Source organism: Pristis pectinata, chromosome 1 (genome assembly GCF_009764475.1).
Source record: "Pristis pectinata isolate sPriPec2 chromosome 1, sPriPec2.1.pri, whole genome shotgun sequence".
NCBI classification, from domain to species: Eukaryota; Metazoa; Chordata; class Chondrichthyes; order Rhinopristiformes; family Pristidae; genus Pristis; species Pristis pectinata.
In genome coordinates, this window is record NC_067405.1 from 112199907 (window position 1) to 112225689 (window position 25783).

The 25783-nt window shown below is 39.3% G+C and overlaps 1 protein-coding gene across 2 annotated transcripts in view; it reads right to left on the reverse strand.

The window, feature by feature from the left end:
- Nucleotides 1-25593, reverse strand: part of kiaa0586 (KIAA0586 ortholog) — a 379886-nt gene extending 354293 nt beyond the window's left edge. The window contains exons 1-6 of one of the 2 annotated variants that reach the window (XM_052029708.1): nt 25294-25424; nt 24625-24883; nt 23084-23166; nt 17580-17655; nt 11215-11281; nt 7927-8104 (exon numbers count right to left, since the gene is read on the reverse strand). In XM_052029708.1, coding sequence (XP_051885668.1) covers nt 7927-8104; nt 11215-11234 — 198 coding nt within the window. In that variant the 5' untranslated portion in view covers nt 11235-11281; nt 17580-17655; nt 23084-23166; nt 24625-24883; nt 25294-25424. Of the gene's footprint in view, nt 1-7926; nt 8105-11214; nt 11282-17579; nt 17656-23083; nt 23167-24624; nt 24884-25293 lie in introns of both variants that reach the window. The other variant, XM_052029700.1, reaches the window with a different exon arrangement.
- Between the last annotated feature and the right edge of the window lie 190 nt (nt 25594-25783).

Sequence of the window (25783 nt, forward strand, 5' to 3'; positions counted from 1 at the left end):
AAGGCTCTGAATGAAGACTTCAGGCTCTGAGAAATAGAACAGATGTGTGACAGCAAGGAGTCAACAAGTCTAGCCATCTGGAATGGTTATTTATCCAAAGAGCTAGTCTTCACAATACCTTCCTAAAATAGGGGCTTCTTATGGATGAATTTTGTCCTGAAGAGCTTCTGGAAATATTGACAAGCAGCAGTTGTTTGTTTATACATGACATGGGTATGGCTTGTGTATGGCTGCTTTCAACATAAGAAAGCAGATGCTGGGGAGTTTAAAAACTTATTTCTTCACTTGAAATTGTGTTCTCATTTATAACACTTTAATAGTTAAGTTCAGGTGACACAGGTACCAGAAAGGAAAGGGAAATGTTTGCTCAGGTTAGCAAAGCAGGTGAAGTGCAAAAATAGTGTTAGATCAAAGGGAATTTTACCTTAAAAATGGGACCCCTCAACCACAGAATTACTGTGTTCAGGACAGGAGCTTCAGTCAGGACAGAGTTACTCCAATAAGAGACCGAGTCAAGAAGGGAAAACTGGTCATTTACCAGCAAAAGTATAGACAAGTGGACCACTGATATACAAACTGCTCTCAGGGAACTGAACTGGTCAATTAGTTGGAGTCATATCTCATCAGATCATTGGAGTGGTGACCACTGGGACAATTGTGAGTATATACAGTAAAGTTCCAATAAGCTGGCACCCTCCGGACTTTAGTGGTGGCAGACTAACACATTTTCCCTACTTTTAGATGTTATTCCCATCAATATCCCAACATACTTTTTTTTAAAGACATTACACAGTAATATAATAAATTTTTCAGGGAATGTGGTGAGGTTACAGGTAGCACAGGAACCAGGGCCCCAGCTAGTGGGAAGGGAAAACAGGAAATATCACTGGTGAGTCAGATGCTGAACCATTGGGATTTCCAAAAAGTCAGATGGCAGATTTTTTTCCAGAACACAGAGGCCTGTGATCAGTGGTGTGCTGCATGGATCGGTGCTGGGTCTGCTGTTGTTTGTCGTATATACTAACGATTTGGATGAAAATGTAGGTGGCATGATTGATAAGTTTGAAGATGACATCAAAATTGGTGGTGTAGTGGACAGTGAAAAAGATTGTCTAAAGTTACAATAGGATCTACATCAACTGAGAAAGTGGGCCAAGGAATGGCAGATGAATTCAACTCAGACTAGTGCAAAGAGATGTAGTTTGGGAAGTTAAACCAGGGCAGGACATACACAGTGAATGGCAGGGCCCTGGTGAGTGTTGCAGAAAAGTGAGACCTGGGGTACAAGTACATAGTTCCCTAAAAGTGGCAATACAATTAGACAGGGTGGTGAAGAAGGTGTACGGCACTCATGCCTTCAATCAGTGGGGACATTGAGTACAAGAGTTAGGACGTCATGTTACAGCTGTACAACACATTTGAGAGACTGCATTTGGAGTACTGTGTGCAGATCTGATCACCATATAGGAAAGATGTGAATAAACCAGAGAAGGCACAGAAAAGATTCACAAGGATGTTGCTGGGAATGGAGGGCTTCAGTTAAAAGGAGAGACTGGATGGGCTGGGACTGTTTTCCCTGAAGTGAGAGGCTGAGCAGTGACCGTAAAAAAGTTTATAAAATCTTGAGGGTCACAGATAAGATGGATTGTCACAGTTTTTTTTCCCAGGGTAGGGGAATCAAAAACTAGAGAGCTATAGGTTTAAGGTGAGAGGGGAAAGATTTAAAAGGGGAGCTGAGGGACAAGATCTTCAAAGAGATAGTAGTGGTAAATGGAATGAGCTGCCAGAAGAAGTGGCAGAGGTGGGTACAATTACAATGTTTAAAAGACATTTAGACAGGTACGTGGATAGGAAAGGTTTAAAGGGATATGGACCACACGCAGGCAAATGGGACTAGGCACCTCGGTCAGCATGAACAGGTTGGACCGAAGGTCCTGCTTCCATGCTGTTATAACACTATGACTCCATTAAATTTTTATTGCAAACATTGACATTTTACATTTCATAAGCATGTTGTCAACACATCTGCATTAAGCATTTGTGTTGCCTTTTAAAAGATTAAAATAGTTTCTTACTATAATCCATAACACCACCATGAGTTGGGCTGCAGGTACAAGTTCAAGTTAACACAATAGCTTCATTTACAAGTGTAGAAAGAGAATTTATAGATTTCTATTATAATTAAGGATAGTCTAATTTTAAAAAGGGGTGTGAATTACATTTGCATGAATTGTCATGAACGCTCTAGCACAGCTTTATTGATATCAACTAAATAAATAACTATCTTAAAGGAAATAAAATTTCCTCTCCTTGAAAGCCTTCATCCTTATCCATATGCTGCATTTCATCTAAAGCTGAACATACAGCTAATCCACTCTCAAATGGTAAAAAAATGATTATTCCTTTCTCTTGCTATTGACCTGATCAGTCACACCTCTCTGACCCCTTCACTAATTAGGATAAGGAACTCTCCAATTTTTTTTGTCCTCGGAGTTCCTTTGATATATTTTCTTTTTTTTAAAACCTTTCGTCAAAAAGATCAAGCTTGCTCTGAGACCTGCATCTTTCTCGCTTAATACACTTTGTGCCAATTCCAGGTACATCATGTCTAGACCAATTACTTTCTATAACCAGTAAATTACTGATACTGAATTTTCCTACTTACCTTTCTTGGTAATTACTGTTATAAACCATTGCTTTTCTCTATCCCTTGCGAAACTACAGCCCATATTCACAACATCTGTTCATAAAAATCCATCCTTGACCTCTTTTCAAATTTCCACCCATTTTCAACTTTATTTTCTTTTCCAAAGTCCTTGTCACCTCCCAAATTCATGCCCACCTTTCCCACAACTCTATGTTTGAAATCTCCAAACAGGTCTCCATTGTCGTTCAGCAATAATAGTCCTAATGCAAGAACACTGGTGCAGTCACCATTGGAAACACTGAATTAACCAACTTGGAAATGTTATGATACCATGGGCTCTAACTTCTCAGGGTTAAGTTGTACAATTAAATAATTATCACTAATCTATTCAGCACAATGACTTACATAATATAAATACAACATAGGGGCAACTAGACTGAAAATATGAATGGGGCTGAAATCACTGTTCTGAAAATTTAGACTATTACAAGGCTTTCAAATTAATTAGCAGCAAATGCAAGTGACTGACGGTTGTTATTGCAAGTTAAATGCAGAAAGACCAGTTTAAAACAAAAAACTATCTGTTGCTTGTTAGTTTCAATATAAGCAAATATCAAGTTGGCAGTTCTGATATAATTGTCTGTTGGGACATCTTGGGTGCTGCAAAAACCCCCCTCCATTCCACCTTTTGCCCAGTTGATACAATATTAGCAGATTTGCTTGGCTTTGGGTAATTTTCCAGCAATGAGACCTCGTGGCATCCATCATCTCTCCAGGTAATGATGGCCAATGATTCACAATGAGCACATGCTACAAGTCCTACTATGAGCCATAGGGTTATAAAGCACGGAAACAAATTCTTCAGCCCAACTGCCAATCAAGGTGTCTTCCTGAATTAGTCCCATTTGCCTGCATTTAGTCCATATACCTCTAAACCTTTCTTATCCATCTATCTGTACAAACATCTTTAAAAAGTTGTAATTGTAGCCACCTCTGCTACTTCCTCTGCAGCTCATTCCATGTACCCACCATCCTCTGTGTGAAAAACCTGCCTTTCAGGTGCCCTTTAAATCTTACCCTCTCACCTTTTGTGTCCTGTTGGGCAGTTACACACTTTCTGCATCTGGCCTAGCCCAAACAAATTTAATCAACAAGAAAATTCATAGAAAAGGCTGGACTAGTTTTCATGGTTTCAGCAGCAGACCAAGAGCCTCTCTTGACAATATAATCTGAGATAATCCCCTTTTATTCTCTATTAGTTTGAAATGTATGTTTGGGTACAACTTAATATTAAATTTGCTAGACTACAGTTTTATTCTTTTTACTATTAGAATTAATAATGAGATGACATTAATGGGCTAGGTAGATGGGCAATTAAATTCCAAGTGGAATTCCATCCAGAGAAATGTAGATTAATGTACTTTGAGAAGGCACAAGCAGCAAGCGAAAGGTAATAAATGGGGAGATATTAACAAGTGCAGAAGGAGAGGGGGATCTTGGAATGCAAATCCAAGAGATTCCTGAATGTAGTGGACAGATAAGTAAAAAAGTAAACCATACTGAATAATTGCCATTATTGACAAGTTACATAACCAAAGAGTGGGGAGATCATGCTAGAGCCACATAAAACACTAGTTAGGCTGAACAACACAAAGGTACAAGAAAGAATGCTGAGGAGATTTACAAAAATACTACCAAAACTGGATAATGTCAGTTATGAGAATAGTATCGCTGAGCTGGTTTGTACTGTTTGGAACAAAGAAGGCCAAAGATGGTCTTAAATGCAGTGTAAATAATGAGAGGTTTCAATACAACGAATCGGAAGAACCTAATTTCCTTTGCAGAAATATCAATGCCCATAGGAAGTAATACTGACAGGGGGATTAGAAGAGAATTAAAAAGTGAGGGAGGTTTGGATCTCATTGCCTACAGATCGGGGTGAAGGCAGAAAGTACCCAGATGTGCACTTTTAAGTTTCATGACCCACAGGGCTCTAGACTGAAAGATAGAAGTAAGATTGGCCTAAATAGCACTCTTTAGCTATTTTGGACACAGTAGTTTGAATAACTCCTGTCCATGCTACAAATTTACATGATTTTTTTTCTCTATTTTTTCTGTAAATAATTGTTTTACAGCTAAGATGATTGTTAATTTCAAGTCTCCAACAGCAGAAACAAGGCAAGCTTGTAGATGGGTTAAAATGAATCTGAAGAGTTTGAGGCATTGTTTGTGAGTGGAAAAAAACATACTCATTTAATGATTGGAAAAAAAAGCATCGTGTTCAGAAAAAGTTAATCAGATGAATTTCACTGCAGCTTCCTGCTTACAGTAAATCCGAGGTTAACCTCACCTTTCTCCTCCAAAATCTTTCTTATCAACCCGAATGCAATTGCACTTGTCAAATTCCAGACTTAGCTATTTAATCATAGTTACAGAATTGCCTTTCACTTTGCAACATTTAGTAATCCTCAACGGATCTAATCTCAGTGCCCCTATTTCTCATTTACATGCTTCCCTGCCACAAAATCATATGAAGTCAAGACATTATGTTTGACTTCCAAATCTACCTTAGGCCTATCTTGTTGTCATGCTGCATTTCTCAACATCCAGTCCTCCAAGGGACGATTTTTTTCCCCCCAATTAAATAGAGAAAAGAAAAGAGCCATTGTTTTCAGCACAGACCACATAATCCATTCCCTAGCCACTGATTCCATCCTTACCCTTGGCCACAGTCTGAGTCTTAACCAGAGTTCAGAACTTCAGCATAATACTTGACCCAGAGTGCAGCTTCCAACCTCCTACATTCACCTCCACAACATCACTTGTCCTGGACCTTAACTCTGCACAAAAGCTGCTGAAAAGCTCACCACTTATTTAGTAACCTCCCAACTTGACAACATCAATGCTCTCCTCGCAAACCTACTATTTGCGATCTTTCAAACTACTCTGCTGCATGTATCCTAACTCACTCCAAGTCTTGAGTCTACAACAGTTCCTACTCGATTAATGCCTCAACTTTATACTTCTCACTCATGTTGAAATTCCTCAATCTCTTGTAACCACTTACAGCACCATAATTCTCCAAAAACTAGAGTGTTTCCAGCTCTGTTCTCCTCTCCTCTCATCTCCCACTCCCTCACATCACCAATGGCATTTGTGACTTCAACCTTTAAACCTCATCAATTTCCCAAGCCTCCCTACGTCCTTGTCTGCTTGTAACCTACCTCTTTAGCTAATGTTTGTAGCACCCAGTAATTCCTTCTGGGATTTGTTGTCAATTTTTGTTCAAGCACATTTCTACACAGAGCCTTGGGAAGTTTAACTATGTTAAAAATACAAATCACATTGTTGATTTTGAATGATAAATAAGTTGGTGGCATTCAAAAATGTTCCATTTTCCAGAAGTATCCCATTCCCCTTCCCCACTCCCCCAGTGCTGCCTGGGGACTCGGTGGTTAAACACGTTTCAGACTGAACTACATAGCCAATGTCAGCCCCATATCTGAAACCAATTTGTGACAATTGTTAAACTCAGATGCTGCATATATTTCATTACATATGCTCATCATGTAGGGTAACACAAACTGGAGGAAGTGGCGAGAGAGAGGAGAGAGCTTAAATTGGGAGTTGGGATTGCAGAGTGGGGTTGCTGTGGATGTAAGGTGGGTCAGGTTATCACTCCAAATTTCTATCAACTGCTCTTGAAAATGTGTGTATCAATGACAACAACAACGATTTCCAAAGCTAATCTAATCTCATATAACACATTTTCTTGGCTGATAGACAAAGAACAATCACCAAACATGCATCAGAGACATCTACTATTCATAGATGAGTTTCTGGCTTAAAACACAAGAGGGAACAAAAAGGAGAATATTGGAATAAACCCCAAATTATTGCTTCAGAAATACTTAATCAGCATGGTCTTATGTGACATTGCATTTTCCAGTACTCAACTACCAAAGATTTGAAATTTACCAAATAAAACAATTCTTCAGACGTTAAAACATTCTAACAGTTTAAGGTGATTAAACTGCCCAAAGCCAAAACTTTCTCTGTCCCATGCAAACCATATGCTTGGACAGATAACACCTGCCAATGCCATTCTACAATCAGTTGCCAAAGTTAGAGAGCAGCTTGGGCTAGCGAAAACACAAGAACTCAGTATCTTAGGAATTATTGATAAGGATCATGGTCCACCACTTAATCACAGCAGATTAACTCATTAGTATCATTATGCAAATAAACCTTATTAAGGACAAAGCATTTTTAAAAAATTTTTTAAATGTTTTTTATTTACAACGTGGTAACAGGCCCTTCCGGCCCAACGAGTCCGCGCCACCCGTTTTAAACCCAATTAACCTAACCGTACGTCTTTGCAATGTGGGAGGAAACCGGAGCACCCGGAGGTAACTCACGCAGAAACAGGAGAACGTACAAACTCCTTACAGACAGCGACAGGAATCAAACCCCGATCGCTGGCGCTGTAATAGCGTTGCGCTAACCGCTACGCTACCGTGCCGCCCCTATTTTGCAAAATAAAAACAATTAAATAATAATCAATGTCCAACAAGACAAGAATTGCAGCATTGTTTTCAGCCAACTTTTATTATATTGTACATCTAATGATTCAGATAGAATATAAAATACTTATTACAATCACAATAAGAACTCAACTAGCCACTGTCTTCTCCTATCAGATTCCATCTTCTTCAGCCCTATGTCACTTCCACCTATCACCCCCCAGCTTCTTACAAAATTCCCACTCTCCCCCCTCCCTCACCTGCCTATCACCCACCTCACCTAGATCCACCTATCACCTGCCAGCTTTTGCTCCACCCCTTCCCTCCACCTTTTTATACTGGCTATCTCCCCTCTTTCTTTCCAGTCCTGATGAAGGGTCTCGACCCGACATGTCGACTGTCCAATTCCTTCCACAGATGCTGCCTGCCTGATTTGCTGAGTTCCTCCGGCTTTTTGTGTGTTGCTCCAGATTTTCAGCATCTGTGGTCTCATCTCTTGAGAATTCAACTATAATTGGATATGTAAATCAACCTGCCCCTGGGTCATGATCAATGCCGGTTGCCAATGCATTTCTTTATTTCCATGAGAATAGCAACGTTAAATACTGGCCATTTACTACAATTTTAGCATAAGCATACTGGGGCTCAAGTTGGCTGAACAATTCAATTGCAATTTCCAGCATGCTATTTACCACTGCTAAAATGATAAGCCACATACTTACCATTATAAAAGTATCATCTATAGATTTCACCAACCTGAAGCAGAGGTGCGGTTGCAGCAATAGCTGCTGCAGTGGCAGCCGCTGTCGTAATAGAATTGGAGTAACAGTTGGTCTCTCTAGCACCCTGTGTAAAAGACTTCTCGTCTTCAAAAGAAGGCTTCTGCAGAAGCTGTACTTTCACGTTTTTTCCTTTGGGGCCACTCTGTAGCTTTCTGTGTAAATGGGGGAGAAACAGAACCCAAGTTTGAAACAACCTTGACGTAATCCTGTCACTTTTTGACTCTAATGTTACTGTCTAGTTATGATGTCCCTTTCATAGAGAGAGAGGGGGAGAGATGAACAGGTAAGTGACAGAAATGTTTCTGCAATATTTTTAAATATTATATATACATTTACACAGATTGTACTGCATGTTAATCAAAAGCTGGCTGAGGCTACTTTAAAACAGAAACATGCATTAATTACCAAAAGAAACATCACTGTTTTTTATATAACAAACAAATGCAAAAGAAATGGAAGTTTATTGTTGCAGTCTGTGCAGCATTGTTACTAATAGTTCTCAAGGAGGGATCTCATTGAAACCTACTAGATATTGAAAGGCCTGGATAGAGTGGACATAGAGAGGATGTTTTCATTAGTAGGAGAGTCTAGGATTCAAGGGCACAGCCTCAGAATAAAGGGACATCCCTTTAAAACTGAGATGAGGAGGAATTTCTTCAGCCAGAGAGTGGTGAATCTGTGGAATCCGTTGTCACAGAGGGCTGTGGATGCTAAGTCATTGGGTGTATTTAAGGCAGAGATTTATAGGTTCTTGATTGGTAAGGGGTTTAAGGATTATGGGGAGAAGGCAGGAGAATAGGGTTGAAAAGAAAAATCAGCCATGATTGAATGGCAGAGCATACTCGAGGAGCCGAATGGCCTAATTCTGCTCCTATATCTAATGGTCAACCAAGAGGATTAATAGTTGGTTCTGAGATAATTAGCATAGATTTGGTTGAGAAGTGGAATTAAGATTAATAATGCACAAATTCCATTTCCAGTATTTGAACACTGGAGCAAATAATTTAAAAATCAGTTGATAAAGATTTTATTAAGGAAGCAATATCTAATGCAGAAGTTTTGTTTAAAGAATAGTTTAAATTTGTAGCATTCATTGCAGACTAAGCATGCTTCAAAATTTTCTTTTACAAGATTTAAAGGTATACTGATTTGATAAATCACAAATTGGCTATATATTAATTTGCTTCACAAGTTGCAATGATCAAAATGAAGATGATATTTTTAGCAATTGAAGGTCAAAAATGCCCAGATTTCTAGGAGTCAGCAAAATCTGAGGATTCAATTACTTTTAAGAAAAGTTCATTTTTTCCAATGATATGGACTAATTATTTTTAATCAATGGCATACTTTATTGCTGCCTTATTATTTTCCTAAACAGGATTTAACACATTTTATAGCATAATTTCTATTGTTTCCAAAAATTACCTTTTGTTCTTCATTACCAATTGAACTGAGGAAACATGATCACATTTTTGCTTTGCAAGACATCTATCCATTACACACCATCCTACAAACTAAAACCACAAAGTAATAAAATTATATTTTGAAAATTTGATATATTTTATTCAAAATTTAACGTCAAGGTTTTACAACAAGAGGTAAATAGATGGATAGATAGATGGGGATAGAGAGAGATAGACAGGGAATCAAGGTCATGGGAACTTCTCAGGAAAGTGGTTTTGAAGCTAGCATCAAAACAACAATGATCTTTTTCAATGGCAGCAGTTTAAGGCCAAATTGTCCACTCCTGCTCCTATTTCTGGAGTTATGTTAACACATCATTTAGGCAACAACAATAACCAATTTGTGCTATTGCATCCATTACACACAATATATTTCACTTCATATAATAAATTGTTGTCATCCTGGCATTAGATTAGACCAACTGTATGCACGCTTTTGTCTTTACCCAAGATTTATTTTACTCATTAATAGATGTTAAAGCACCTACTTAGTTTAAAACATTGAATGAAAGGAAAATGTTCTCAGAAGCTGCATTATTACACACTTGACTTTTCCAAAATGCAGCAACACAGGACTCCTCAGCTACAGGAAACATCCATCCAGTATCAACACTGTCAAACCCTTTAAGAATTACATTTCTATGAGATCACTTAAATGAAACTATCAGCATAGCAGCTTCTCAACCAAATGAATATAAGAATCATCGCAAAGACTCAGTTTGTAAATCAAGTAGCATAAATTATATTTAAATTTATTGCAAAGAATCCAAAAAGGAGTCAGACATACAGTATATATGGAATCAAGAGAAATTATATGAGCAAAACACAAATTCTACATTTTGATTTAAATCTACAATATTAATTTTATTCTGAGGGAATAAAAATTCATGCTTATCAAATTAAATTCAACACCTCCAGAAGGATACTACTAGCAGGCATAACCTCCCCTCTTATCTTTCGATTATTCTAAAGAGACAATTCTTTCTGGTACATTCGGATTCACTCTTCCATGTCCATCGATACCCTCACCCTTTAGCTTGCAATCACAGAAAATGCATGATTGGCCATTTTACCTCCTCCCTTCCTACTGCCCAAGATCCCAAGCTCTCAATGCAAGAGAAAAAGCAATTTACTTGTACTTCTTTCAATTTCATACACTAAATTCACTACTCATGATATCGTCTCGTCCACGCTGGGAATACCAAACACAGATAGGGCGACTGCTTTGCAGAACACTTCCATTGTCAGAGGCACCATCTCTCAGATGAGATGCTAAACCAAGACTTCGACTGTTCTGTCACATGGATGTATCAGAATCCACAGCACTATTCCAAACAAGGGCATGATATTCTGGCCAATATTTATTCCTTAAATCATCAATAAAACCAAACAAAATTATCAGGATATCAGCATGTTGTTGTTCAGAGAGTTTTCTATGCACAAATTGGCTGCCACCATGATTCGTGGCCAAACTTAAAAGTGGCTTGGAACATCAAGGTCCTCAAAAACCTTACCTAATACAAATCTTTGCATCAACGGAGATGGACTTCAAAAATGAATTACCATGTGTAAATCAATAAGGGTACTAAGTTTAATGTACGACTACAAGTACACTGAGGTAGCACATCAATAGCATATTAAAAAAATGATTAAATTTTAAGAAACAACTCTTACGCTGTTCACAGAAATTACATAACTGAACAGGGATTTAACTGAAGATATAACCACATTCTAATTGTTGCTTTTTTCACCCTAGAAACAATTTGATGGGCCATTAAAATAATCACTTTGCAACTTACCGCTGAACAATAGCTTTCATTGCTTCTTTTTGCCCTCCAGTGTAGTGGGAGATCAAAATATCATTTCCTGAAAGGCATGCAAATTCAAATTATACCTTTACGCACCTTCCACAGCAAATCACAAATATAAGCTGTGTTATTTTTCAACGTTTGTCATTTACAACGTACATTACTGCCAACCAAGAGGATTGCAAAAAATAATCAAAATACTGCCATCAAATCTAATAAAATTTACAAAAGCAATCTATGCTCTAATTTGTTTCCTTCAGTGAATGGCACAACTTTTGCCTCATAACAATATGTACAGGTAAAATTAGAAACAGGTAATTCAGATTTGATTCTTCAGGGAAATGGCCTAGGCCCAACCATCTTCAGCTGTTTCATCAATGACCCTCCTTCCATCACATACATAAGAATGGGGATGGTTGCTGGTGATTGTACAACATTCAATTCCATTAACAACTCTTCAGCAAATTAACTAGTTCATGCCGGCACACAAGACCTATACAATATTCAGGCATGGGCTGATAAACACCAGGTAACTTTCACACACCAAAAAAAGGCAATGACCAATTCCAATAGGTTATAGTCTAACTACCTGTCCTTGATATTCAATGACATTACCATTATCAAGTCTCTGTCAACATCCTGAGGTTTACCAATGAACATAAACATAACCACCCACCCCACTAAGTCATTTAAAAACCATGGCAGAGCACAGGCCAGGTACCTTGCAACAAGTGATCTACTTCCTGATACCCCAAAGCCTTTTCACTATCTACAAGGTGCAGGTAAATAGGGTGATGGAATATCCTCCACTGGCCTGGATGACCACAGCTCCAACAACAATCAAGAAGCTGCTTGATTGTTTCCTATCTGTCTGCCTAAACATTTATTCCCTTTGCCACCAGTGCACCATGGCTGTAGTATACGTAATTTACAAAGTGCAGTGCATTTGCTCACCTGGGGTACTCCATCAGTACCTGCCTAGCCCATGATCCCATCCACCAAAAAACAAGGGCAGCAGGTACATGGGAACACCACCACTTGGAGGTTCCTCTCTAAATCACACAAATCCTGACTTGAAAAAAAATCACCATTCCATCATCACTGTGTCTAAGTCCTGAAACACCATATATAACAACTTACTGCCACCCTCAGGAATATTAGTGTTAGGCAACAAATGCCTTGCTTGCAACATGCAAATTAGAAAACTGAATAACCAAGTAAAATTTGAAAACAAAGAGACCTTGAAATGCAAGTCCATAATCCTTAAGGATAGCAGAATAGACCAATAAGGTGGTTAAAAATGTATGTGTGATGCTCTCCTCTTTTTGGAGTGACAAAGAACAAGAACAGGGAAGTTATGCTGTATATAACACTAGCTTGATTACAGCTTGAGTACTGCAATTAATTCTAGTCACACCATTGTAGGAAAGGTGTGTTTGCACTGGAGAAGATGCAGGGGTGATTTAAGAGGGTGTTCACAGGATCAGAAAATTGTAGGTTTGAGGAAAGACTAGATAAGTTAGGGCTGTTTCTTTTGGAAAAGGCAACACTGAAAATGCAGGTATCTATTATTAAGAGATTTATTGAAGATTCTTATTAAATAAAAACTACATGGATTTATGAAAGAGAAATCATGTTTGAGCTTTTTAGAGGTTGTAATAAGCAGAAGAGGCAAAGGTGAAATAGTTGTGGTAGTGTACTTAGACTTTCATAAGGCCTTCATTCAAGACAAATTTAGAGCATAAACAAATTTATTGCATTCACAAAGACAGAGGATTGCTTAACAGACAGGAAACAGTATGAATAAAACAGGTCATTTTCAAATTGGGAAGCTATGACTAGTCAGGTACCAAGGGATCAGTGATGGGGCCCCAGCTGTTCACAATCCCCATCAATGATTTGAATTAATCCAATTTTGCTGATGTATGCTATACAGCTTCATGACTTCTTGTCCACTGAGTAATTTTCAGGAGTCAACAGGGCTGCGAGGAGGATGCAGAGGGGTTTAGGTATATAGACACATTAAGTGAATGGGCAAGATGCAACGTAATGTGGAAAATGAGGCTGTCCATTTCAGAAGAAAAATGGTGAGAGATTGAAAGGTACTGGTGTTCAGAGAGACCTGGATGTCCTTGTAAATGAATCACTCAAAGTGCAGCAAGCAATTAAGATGACAAACAAACGGACTCCATTACAAAAGAATCTGAGTACAAGAGTAGAGATATCTTGCTCCAATTGTACATAGGCAGTTTTTTTGGGATTGAGGATGACTTGCTTCCTTTTCAGGTCTGTGGATTCTCTGAGATAAATGATGAGGAAACAGTAGTTTCTTTCACAGATGGGGCAGGAAATAACCAACAGGATAAGTGGGTTACTAGTTTGTGAAGTCGTATGTTCGTTCCACCATTTACGCTCGGCCTGTGTGCTCCCACTGCAAGGACTCTAGGTTCTCAGTGCTATATTGATACTTTTGAGTAGCACTGGGTGAATTTAGTAGAGTGCTGCTTTGCAGCTCCAGCGACCTTGGTTCAAACCTGACCTCAATGCAGTCTGTGTGGAGTTTGAACATTCTCCTTGTAACCACGCGTGTTTCCTTCCAGGTACTCCAGTTTTCTCCCACATCCCAAAGATATGCAGATTGGTAGATTAATTGATCACTGTAAATTGCCCCTTATGTGTATGTGAATGATAGAATGTGAAGGGAGAATGGGATTCAGGTCGGATTAGTATAAATGGGTGCTTGATGTTCAGCAGAGACTCAGTGGACCAAAGTAAACTTCCTGACCACTTTGAGCAAGGCTCAAGTATCAACATTTAGCAAAATTGCAACATTGCAATTTTTTTTTCCAAGGGAGCTTTGAGAGCATTCTTATGTCAATTCCTCTATCTGCCTGATAATCTCTTCCTGTGACAAAATTATGTTGGTTTGCTTATCCCTCCACTGGATTTGGAAGATTTTGCCAAGACAGCATTTCCAGTGCTCGAGGTCGCTATTGTAGGTACCTTGAAGTATTTGGAGGGAGGGAATCACAACTGTCCAGTCAACAAATTTTGTGCCAGGTTTAGGATCTTGATTTTCAAAGACCCTTCTCATCGGTCAGCTAAAGGCAATGATGAATTTCATCATCGAGGGCTGCTTTCACTGAGAGGTGGCTCCCAATATATGGGAAGTGATCCATGTTTTCCAGAGCCTTGCTATGAACCTTTATTATCAGAGGGTGTTGTACTGCAGGGGCACATTGGTAGAGGATGTTTGTGTTACAGATGTCGATGCAAGGCCTATCCGCTCATATACTTTAACCTACAAGTTCACAATACTTGGAATACAGCCTCCAAATGTGCACAAAGATATCAACTGCTTACTGCAACTCAACCACCAAGGCTGGGTGACTTTGGTTCTGGAGTATAAACCCTGGACGTTGACCAATTTCCCCATTACTCCTGTAGATTAGCTTCAATCCAGCAGAAACTTATTGGAGTCGAGATGTGTGATAGAATCTGGATTGCGGTGAGATAAACTAGGAAGTATTGGGTTTTCACCAAGATTGGCTCTGTTGTGAACCTGTTGGTTAGGATTGTAGCTGGCATACCATCAGAAGCAACACAGAGATGGAGTTGAATATATTGAGCCCTCATGAATCGAGAATTCCAAAGTTTGCCACTATCTGAATGAAGCAGTTTCTTCACATTTCTGTCAAGCATCCGATAATACATACCAATGACTACTGGACTAATCACCAGCTAATCCACTCTTATCTCCATCATCATGGCCCCAAAATATCAGTGTCAGCAGAAACAATGACACAAGGAAATAGGTACCAAAGCGCTCAAGAACCCTGCCGTTCTTCTTAGACAGCACCTCACCTCACAGAAAAACTCTGAACTCTCAGCCAAAAGGAGCAGCAGGGTATCCACAATTTATGGACTGCCCTATAATTCAGCATATTTCACACCTGTGAAGAGACTCTGCTTCTCTACCAAGAACCAGGACTGGTTTGATGAGAATAACAAGGGAATCCAGGAGTTTAATTAGTCTCAAATAAAAAGTGTTCCTGAATTGGAAGCCATCATGTCTCAAGGGAAAAGTAACAGCTTTACAGGCACCTGATTGCCAAAGTCCAGCAGAAAACCAGTAACCTAAAAATATTGCTGACAGCCATGATATGCATGGGTTCTTCAGTGTTATTCAGATCACTTAAAGCCCAAACACTCAAGGCCACCCTCACTGAGAGCCAAAAACACCTGAATTTATCAGAGACAGAGTGTCATTCAACACCTGCTAAAAAGGAATACCTCAACAAGGCCTTGCTGTGAACAACTTTGACTGTATCTTACAGCAGGCTAACCTGTCCAGCCTCATCACCGCTCCTGACCAAGAAGAAGCCAAAAAGGCCATCAGCCAACTAAAAAATAAGGCCTTGGGAGCAGATAATAGCCCTGCTAAAGTTCTTAAACCTAATTATGGAGAGCCCTCGTGAGATTGCACCAGGAATGTTGTGTAGAGGCTTGGTCTCCCCAGCTAAGGAAGGATATAATTGTGATAAAGTGAGTGCAGTGAGAGTTCACTAGATTGATTCCTGACCATATGAGGAGAGATTAAGACTGAGATGACGGAGTCAAGAAGAATAAGGAATGAACCCATGGAAACAAGAAATTCAGCAAGTTAGATATGGAGATGATATTTCCCCTAAGTGGAGTGACTTGAACCAGAGGTCATTCTGTAAAGGGATGAAAAGAAATTTCTTCATCCAGAGAGTAGCAAATCTTTAGAATTCTCTACCCAAGTGAGCTATGAAGACTCAATCACTCACTTTATCCAAGAGAGAGACTGATAGATTTTTGAACATTCTGGGAATCAAGAAAAATGGCACTCAAATAAAAGATCAGTGAAAATCTCTTGATGACACAGCAGGCACAGGACTGAATGAGCTGGACCTGCTTCTATTTCTTATATTCTAAGAGAAGACCCCTGGAAAGAATGAATAGGAAAGGCCCGTTTCCCTTAGAAGAGGGGTCAATAATAAAAAAAAAACAGTCATCTTAGTTATTGGTGGAAGAATTAGAGGGGAATGAGAAAAATCTTTTTCACTCAGGATAGTTGTGGTTTGCAACTCAGAGTCTAAAAAGGGGGTGGTCGAGGCTTCCTTCTGTTCAATAGCTGTAGATCAGAGTGGTTTCCAAATGGTTGGAAACTAAACATTCTGAAGCAGCAAAGAAATTTAGGGATCCATTTGCAGAAATTAATGTAAGCTGCGCACATGTGCAAAATAAAATCCAAGGTTGAATATTAATCTTTCTCTCATGGAATTTGCAATGCAGAGGAATGTAAGTTATATTTCAGTCTTAAAAAGTTTTAGAGTACTGTACTTAGTTCAGAGCATCTCTCTCCAGGAAATTTTAGTTTCCAGGGTTTAATTAAATTCTTCAGAATGGCTAAATGATTTGAAAGGATATAATGGATGAGGGAGTTCAAAACACAGAAGCATAAACCTAAAATTAAAACTTGGCTTTTCACAGGCAAATGGAAATTTGAAACACTGACAATCAAAATGCTGTTGCAGCTAGGTCCAGAGAAAAATTCAAAACTAAGAGCCATATATTTTTGTGGGGCAAACATTAAGGATTAAGTAATCATTAGGTTGCAGTAAATGGAGTTAAGACCATTGAACAACAATGTAACTGAATGTGAGGCTTGCAAGGCCTAGTCCCATCCCTGTTTCATCTTTCAAAATTAATCAAATGTTGCAACACAACTAATACCATATCTTTGGTTAAAAAAAACACCCAAAAGTAGCGGTAATGAATCTTATTAACTGTCTTATTCCTGGGACAGTGAATTGCACATGGACTAAAGAAGAGCATTCGTAGAAAGCCATGGCATACAAACTCAGTTTGCAGCTGAAGGGCAAGGATTGGTAGGGGAAAGAGGAAGCAAAAGCTAGGAGAGCAAGAGATGCTAGGCAAAAGCTGGGAGGGAGAGACAAACAGACAGCCAGACAGACACACATCCTATATGCTTCACTTGGCAAGTATCCTGAATCTTATTAACAATTCAAAGATTTAATTATTAATAAAATAAAATTTTAGCATTTCACATACTTGTATTGACTTTTTAAGTGCTTAGGTGTTCCAACCATAATTTGAGATCTAGAGCGCAGCCAGAATTTTTACATCGAAATTGAAGGGAGACATTTTTCAAATTATGCACTGTCATTTAATACAACTTTATCTGAAATCTAACTTTATCTCCTTTGTAAGTTGATGAACACCTGTATGGTAAAATGTGTGTCCAACGCATATTGTTTCATTGTCAGAATAATGCTAAAACAGTTTGGAAGGGTGTGTCTTAGTCATACCTTTGAGTTTGCTGCCATCTGCTGCTGCTGTTGGAAGGTCTTCTACAGTTCCATGCACATTACTTGAATTTGAGCACTGGTTTGATGAAATACAAAAAAAAGTTAAATTTTTCAAAGTTGTTTCATAAATGCATCAGACCTAAAAAAGAACCAAGAAAGTGTTTTTTTTAAAAAACTGCTCCTTTGTTGGGGCTGGGAGCACGGGGTGCAGGTAGTGAAGAGAAACTGGGAGAGGGAAGAGACAGGCCAGATCTGCCCTCCCTTTTCCATGTTCTGCCACACCTCCCAAACTCCACCCCCCCCACCCCCACCACCACCACCACCACCACATGTCAGCAAGTCAGAGCCAAATTCCTTTCTTTCAGTTACTGGGCATTGGCAATAGCAGGTAGGCCTTCACTCTTATGCCTGAAGGCAGTGACCGGCAGGACACCATGGTTGATGGTGCTGCTCTGACAACAAGGGATGGGTCCATGTTCCATGATCAAAGGAACGTGACCTAAAGGTGGTTTTTGAAAACATTGTGCAACCTGCTTAGGCAGTTAATCATTTTTCTTAAATTAAATAAAATTTTCCATATTTGAGGATTATTACAATATATTTTTGTTCTTTCTTGAGATGTCTTTCAGGTTACTTCAGGCAAAGCAACCAAAAGGATATCTCACTGTTAGCCTCATTTTCCAGAATTCTATTTAATATGTACAAAATTTTCCCTTACTTTTATATTCTTACACTGACTGCCTTTTTGTTATTTCCACAAAATCCAGGCCATTATTTAATTTTTTCAATGTATATTACAAAATTGATTTTAAATACTTAACATATCTAAAAAATCTTCCTTTGTGTTTGCAGATAGGAAGGCGGATTTCAATATCATAAGACAAGACCCAGCACAAGTAGACAAGGAACAGCTACTTGCAGACAGATCTACTTCACACAAGTGGGAGTCATTCAAAAATTAAATAATGAGATTTTGGGGCTGTCATGTTCTCATAAGAGTGAAAAGGTATGGAGAGCAGGTTCAGGGAAGCCTGGACCCTGGATGTCAAGGATTTTGAGGACTGGATAAAAAAAAGAAGCATAAGATTGGTCTAGAGAACTGAAAACAGAGGAGGCCCTTCAGGACTATAGAAGATGTAGAGGGGTACTTAGAAATTAGGAAGCTAAAGAAGGGACATGAAATATCATTGGTGGTCAAGATTAAGGAAAATACCATATCATTTTACAAGAAGATTAACAGCTAGAGGACAACCAGGGAAAGAGTGGAACCTATTGGGGACCAGAGGGGCAATCTATGCATGGAGCCAGAAGATGTAGATGAGGTTTTATTGAATACAAATGAGAAGTATTCATGTAAGGAAAAGGACATTGCAGTTGAAGATGTCAGGGAAGGGAGAAACAATGAAATTCCAGAATATATCAAATAGGAGGTATTAGCAAGCATAAAGGTGGAAAAATCCTCACGGACTGTTGAGATATATCTCAGACTGCTAACGGAAGGCAAGGAAGGGGATTGCTGAGGCACTGACAGAGGTTTTTAAATCTTTGCTGGCTGGGCTACAGGAAAGATGCCAGATGACTGAAGGATAACATTTGCGGTACCCTTATTCAAGAGAGCAGCAGGGATAACTCAAGTAATTTTTCAAGAGGTAACAATATGTTTTGATGAGGACTTCAATAAAGCCTTGAACAAGGTCCCACATGGGAGAAAGGTCCAAAAGCTTAGAGCCCATGGGATCCAGGGCAAGGCGGCAAACTGAATCCAGTATTAGCTTGGTAGTAGGAGGCAGAGGGTGATGGTAGAGGATTGTTCATGTGATTGGAAGCCTGTGACCAGTGGTGCATCAAAGGAAATGGTACTGGGCCCATTTATATACATTAACAATATGGTTATGAATGAGGGGTGTATGATTAATAAGATTGCAGATGACATGAAAATTGATAGTGTTATTGATAGTGAGGAAAATAGTTGTAGGCTACAGGATGATAGTTATCAGTTGGCAAGATGGGCAGAGCAAAGGCAGATGGATTTTAATCCTGATAAGTGCGAGGAGATGCATTTTGGGAGGACTAATAAGAATAACATTGAACAAATGAATGCTGGGATACTAGGGAGTACTGAGGAACTGAGGGACCTTTGAGTACAAGTCCAATGATTCCTGAAGGTGGAAGCACTGGTAGATAAGTGGTAAAGAAGGTATATGGGATATTTGCCATCATTAGATGGGGCATAGAATGTAAGAGCAAGGAGGTAATGGTACAACTTTATAAACTAGGTTGGGCTACAGCTGGAATATCGTGTGCAGTTCTGGTCACAATGTTAAAGGAAGGACATGATTGTACCGGAGAGGATACAGATGGATTCACCAGGATGTTGCCTGGGATAGACTGTTTCAGTTATGAGACCATAGGCTGGGTATGTTTTCCTTGGAGCAGAGGAGGCTGAGGGGTGACCTAACAGAGGTATACAAACTTAAGGGGCAAAGATAGTGCAGATGGTAACAAACTTTTCCCACAGCTGATGCATCTAAAACTAAAGGACATAGGTTTAGGATAAGGATAAAAGATTTAGAAAGATTCTGGGGAAGTTTTCTTTTATCCAGACTGTGGGTGAAATCTGGAACCCAGAGCCTGAGTGGGTGGTGGAGGCAGGTATTTTCGCAACATTTAGCATGTATCCACACAAGCATTTTGAACCTCCAATACATTGTTGACTACGGAGTATGTGCCAGCAAATGGGATTAGTATAAACAGGTACTTGATTGTCTACATGGACATAGTGGGCTGAAGGGCTTGCCACAATGATGCATGATTTGTTAATTAAATCCTCTTATCATTTTAAGTTGGAGCAGCTCAATAGTGGAATTTCTCACATCAGAAATGTCCTGCAGAGAAATTTTTACATTCCAACCAAATGTCTATCTCCCAAATTACTGAATCTTCAAATGTGTTACATAAGAACATAAGAAATAGGAGCAGGAATAGGCCATCTGGCCAGTCGAGCCTACTCCGCCATTCAATAAGATCATGGCTGATCTGGCTGTGGACTCAGATCCACCTACCTGCCTTTTCCACATAACCTTTAATTCCCCTACTGTGCAAAAATCTATCTATCTGTGTCTTAAATATATTTAATGAGGTAGCCTCTACTGCTTGCCTGGGCAGAGAATTCCACAGATTCACTACTCTCTGGGAAAAGCAGTTTCTCCTCATCAGTCCTTAATCTATTCCCTCGAAGCTTGAGGCTGTGTCCCCTAGTTCTAGTCTCACCTACCAGTGGAAACAACCTTCCTGCCTCTATCTTTTCTATCCCTTTCATAATTTTATACGTTTCTGTAAGATCCCCTCTCATTCTTCTGAATTCCAGCAAGTATAGTCCCAGGTGACTCAATCTCTCTTCACAGACTAACCCCCTCATCTCCAGAATCAACCTGGTGAGCCTCCTCTGCAGTGTCCCCAAAGCCAGTATATCTTTCCAGAAGTAAGGAGTTAAACAGTAAATAAGTTAAATTCTGTAAGGATTCAATTTAATAAAAATTGTTTATCCCCTGTTCATTCGGACTTTAAAAACGTACACGTCTTAATTTTGATACCTATGAAACACAAGAAAGTGAGAGAAGAAAAGGGAATGAGAGAAAAACAATCACAAAAACAGATAATTGCACAGAGTCCTGACTAACCAATGCTACCAGATCTGGGATGCCTCCAAGGCAGATCCATTCACTCCACTTATTGGCAGACATTAGGAAACCACTCGTGAGCCAGACCCAATACCTCAGGGCTAACACTGGGATTCGCACTCCAATTCAACAAAAAGCCAAGACCAATTCTCTACCAAAGCAAAGAATTGCCCCAAGGCAGTTACACCACATTATCGCCATATTATACTACTAAAAACTGAGGCCTGGAATTTCCTTGCAATGAATTATGCTGTAGGAACAACTACTTACAACCATATAGCTCTTTTACAACAGACTTTTGCATTTATAAAGCAACTTTAACATCAGAAAAAGTCTCAAGGTACCTCACAGAGGAGTTACCAAACATGTAACAAAAGGGATAAGAAGATGTCCTTAAAGGCTCAAACACAGAGCTGGAATTTAAAGACCATCTTAAAAGGGGAGCAAATTGGAATTTTGGGGAATTGTGGAGCATTGACTCGAGACACAGATGCCAACTATTGCCCACAATCAGATGGGAATATTCAAATTTGTCAGGGAACAGACAGTTTAGTAAAAAGTTGAAGAGCCAAGTTCCAACTCTCCAGCACTTGATAAGATCTACCCTTGCCTCGGTTGTCAGATAGCTACTTCAACCCAACCTTTCAAAATTTATAATCCTCCTGATAAATAACAGGAGACCAAAAGGCACAATCTCCAATATCCCACATTAACACTATTCTTACAGTTAATCAATTTAATAGGACTATTTTGAATCCATCACTATTTTGAAGTGAACAGAATGCCCACAGCTTCAAAAATCTTTTTGACGGCAAGCTAAATTTTCTATCTCATATCTATTCCAGCACAAAGATAACCTACCTCCACTTTCATATCATCTACCACTACACCTGCCTAAGCCAATTATGACTCTGCCCTGCTTTTGTCATTTCCAGACTTGACTGCTCTGATCTCCTGGCCAGCCACACATCCCCACCCTCCAAAATACTGGCTCACCTCTTCACCCATAAGGCATCTTCCCATATTCTGTTACAAAGTTCCAATTAATCACCACCCATCTTTGTTGACCTATATTAGCTCATGGTACCTCATCATTTTTTGAGTCCTGACAAAGGGTCTCAACCCAAAACATCAACTGCTTATTTCCTTCCACAGATGCTGCCTGACCTGTTGAGTTCCTCCAGCATTTTGTGTGTTGCTCAAAAATGTTTTATATCTGTTTAAATCCTCTGTAATTCCACACAGTTTCACTCTCGCCACCAGCCTCCTACTGTCCTTATACTGACTGAACTGTTGTGCCCACGGCATCTTCAGTGCCCAGATCCTTTGTTTACTGAGCAAAAATGGCATTCAGTTACATAACTTAATTTTAATTCTCATCCTTCATTTCTCATTTTCTCCAGTCCATGACATTGAGATCTCCATGCCTCTCTAACTCAGGGCATTTCAGTAAACCAATTTTAAACTTGTTCCATCACTGGCTGCCATAACCTCAGCTCTAAAATTTGTTCCTAGACCTTGCTGCCGTTCTTTCCTCCTTTGAAATTTACCTTAAAATCCAATTCTTTGAACCTGCTGGCCATCTGCTCTAAAATCTCCTTATGTCACTTAACGTCGATACCAAACTAATAATACAAGTTGTTGTTATCATCAGTCTAAGCTGAAACGGTAAACTTTCATTTAATTTCGGTAAAATTAACAAGAATTTTCAATCAAGGAAAGGTAGTAGCCATGACCAAGCAGTGCAGAGGAGTCAAGCTTACAAAGCCCCTTATGAAAACAGCTCCCATTGCTTTGGTAATAAAGTAAGACCTTTTTTTTTACCCATTGCGGTAACTTGTAATGGTCACATCTGCCTTCTTTCTGTGCCCTCTGAGAAGTTGATTTTGTTCTGGACAAATCATGCACTGAAATCAAATAATTGCAAATAAAGATTATGTACAACCCTCACACAAAAGTCACATAACTTAAATTTAATCAAAAATTTCCAGAAAATCCAGGTACAAGGAATAGGCTTTCAAAAATAGTCACATATTTGAAGTATTTTCTTTAGTTCAAGATATAATGAAAACAAGCCAAACAAAATCATATACTATTATTTCATTACAATCCAAATACTGTATTCAAAAAAAGTCCAAGTAACAGTAAAAGACCACATCTCATTGACTGCTTTCCAAGGTAGAAATTCCTATAAGACATCCAGGACTGTATTATAATTTTTTTGTGGTACAAAAGCTCATCTTGAAGATAAACAGAATATCAAGAATGGACATAGGTTTGCTGAGTTTCAGAGAAATTCCAGGGAAAGAGATGAGAAGCCAATGCCAAGGAAAAGACTTTATGCTGGGGAGCAAAGACAATGCTTTCAGTCTTCATCGTGGTTGACTAGTGAAGATATCTGCTCATCCAATCTGAAAATGTATAATTAATGGAGGAGCCAGGTGGGAATGCGATAGAGCTGGGCATTTAGTGCATGTAGAAACTGTAGCTGCATTTTCAGATGAAGTTGCAGGGGTCCAGCAGAAGGTAGGAAGAATTGGTAGTTGGTTTATTGTTGCCACATGTACCAAGCTTTTGTTTGCATGCCATCTAGGTAGATCGTTCCATACGTAGGTACATTGAGGTAGTACAAAAGGAAAACAATAACAGAATGCAAGATATGCAGTGCATAGAAAGTACAGTGCAGGGAGACAAATAAGGGGGGGTAGGGGGTAGTCAAGGATTTCTCCTTGCATGATACCAGTAATGCTGCAGGGATGAGAAATGAAACCACTGTAAGCAATCATGCGTCTTCATCTGGATAGAAAAGAGTGGAAGAAAAATGCAGTTCCTTTCCATTGGCCAATGGGAGAGAGATGTTTGAAGGAAATACTTTGGTCAATCAAGCAAACTGAGGAATGATTACTGTAGATTACCATTATCACAACAGTACAGAAAGTCACTTGTGATTTTACTACAAGCTAGTTTGTGCTTTTGAGGTATACCCAATATTCCCAGAGAAATAATAAAACAAGGGCAGGAATTCCCTCAGAACAAAAACAAGAAAGAAAACAGTTTTTTGGCAGATGGCTTTCAGAAGAGACAAGTTTGAGGTTATAAATTTTTAACTGAAAGGGGATAAATGAATATTAGTCATTTATGGTGAAAAGCTAGTAATGATGGACATCTAAAGAGATTATAGGATTTATGATTATACAAATTACCAATAAAGAGACAGGTGCAAATGAAAACAATATGACTGATGAAATGTTAGCCTTAAGAAGAAATCTAAAATATAAAGCAGCGATCATTCTGGTAGTCTCCAGCTGTACAAAGTTTTAGTTGGACCACATCACAACTACTACAGAGAGTTCTAGGTACCATACCTTAACATTTTAAATCTACAATACTGAAGGATATGGAGCAAAGGATATGGGATTAGTGTACATTGGCATAATGGTTGACATAGACATCATGGGCTGAAGGGCCTGTTCCTGCAATGCACTGTTCTATGTAAGACAGGTGGATGGTGTTAAGATGAAGTATGACTTTTCAAATAGTATGACAGTCCGTCAAGCCTGAGACTAAGGGACTAATCCTTCCATGCCTTTGAAATGATCCTTGTTCCGACTTCCAGCATGTCATCTTCAAAACAGGAGAAATAAAAATGTGTATGCCTTTTTTGTAAATATTGATATATAAAGTTATTTTTTTTACCTTAACCATTCTTTGATAACTTTATAAAGAAATTTAGTTAGCGGAGTGAGTAATGGCCCCAACGGGTGGGGAATCTATTAGCGAATATGCAATCAATAACTTATGTGCTCCAGTTAAGTTTGTGAATGCCTTAAGTTCAACTTCGCCGCAGTTCAAAAGATTTTAAAATTCCGACGTGCCAGTGCTGATAACATGTGGCAAAATAACCGTACTTGTATATTTCATTTCACCCGTGCGCTGATGGAAATCAATCACAGGGATTGTTTTATGTTTAACATTTTACCAAGTTCTCGAAGTCAAACTAACAAATCAAATACTGGTGAAAAATTGTCATTAACCTTGAGAAAATCCTCCTCCTAACGCACTTGCATCTGGTACTAATATTTCACAGTACGCCTTATTTACTGGTAGAGCGGGTGGGATGTAAACCGAGTCCTCCGCATGCTGTGGAGAAGTAACTTCACACAACTTTTCTACCGAAATTTGGACTCTGCTCGCAGTCCGAGGAGGGAAGGCACGGTCCTCCTCAAACACCCTCTCCATTTGCCCTGGGCAGCATCCAGTTCCTTTGGCGATGGGATCACGGGCGGTTAAAAATCGCTCCAACCGGCGGGGGAGAACCCGCGTCTCGCCGACTTCTTCCCGCTCCTCAAGAGTTAAACGACGGCGGTTGCCTAATGCCCGCACAATAACCAACTGACTGTCAGCAGCGCCAAGAGGCACGTTTCCCCCTCCCCAGTTACAGTGACCCACTGAGAGCCCGGTGAAGCGGCTCCGTCTATTCCCGGCCCCGCCCTCCCAACCGATGTCGCCGCCGTGAGCAGGCTG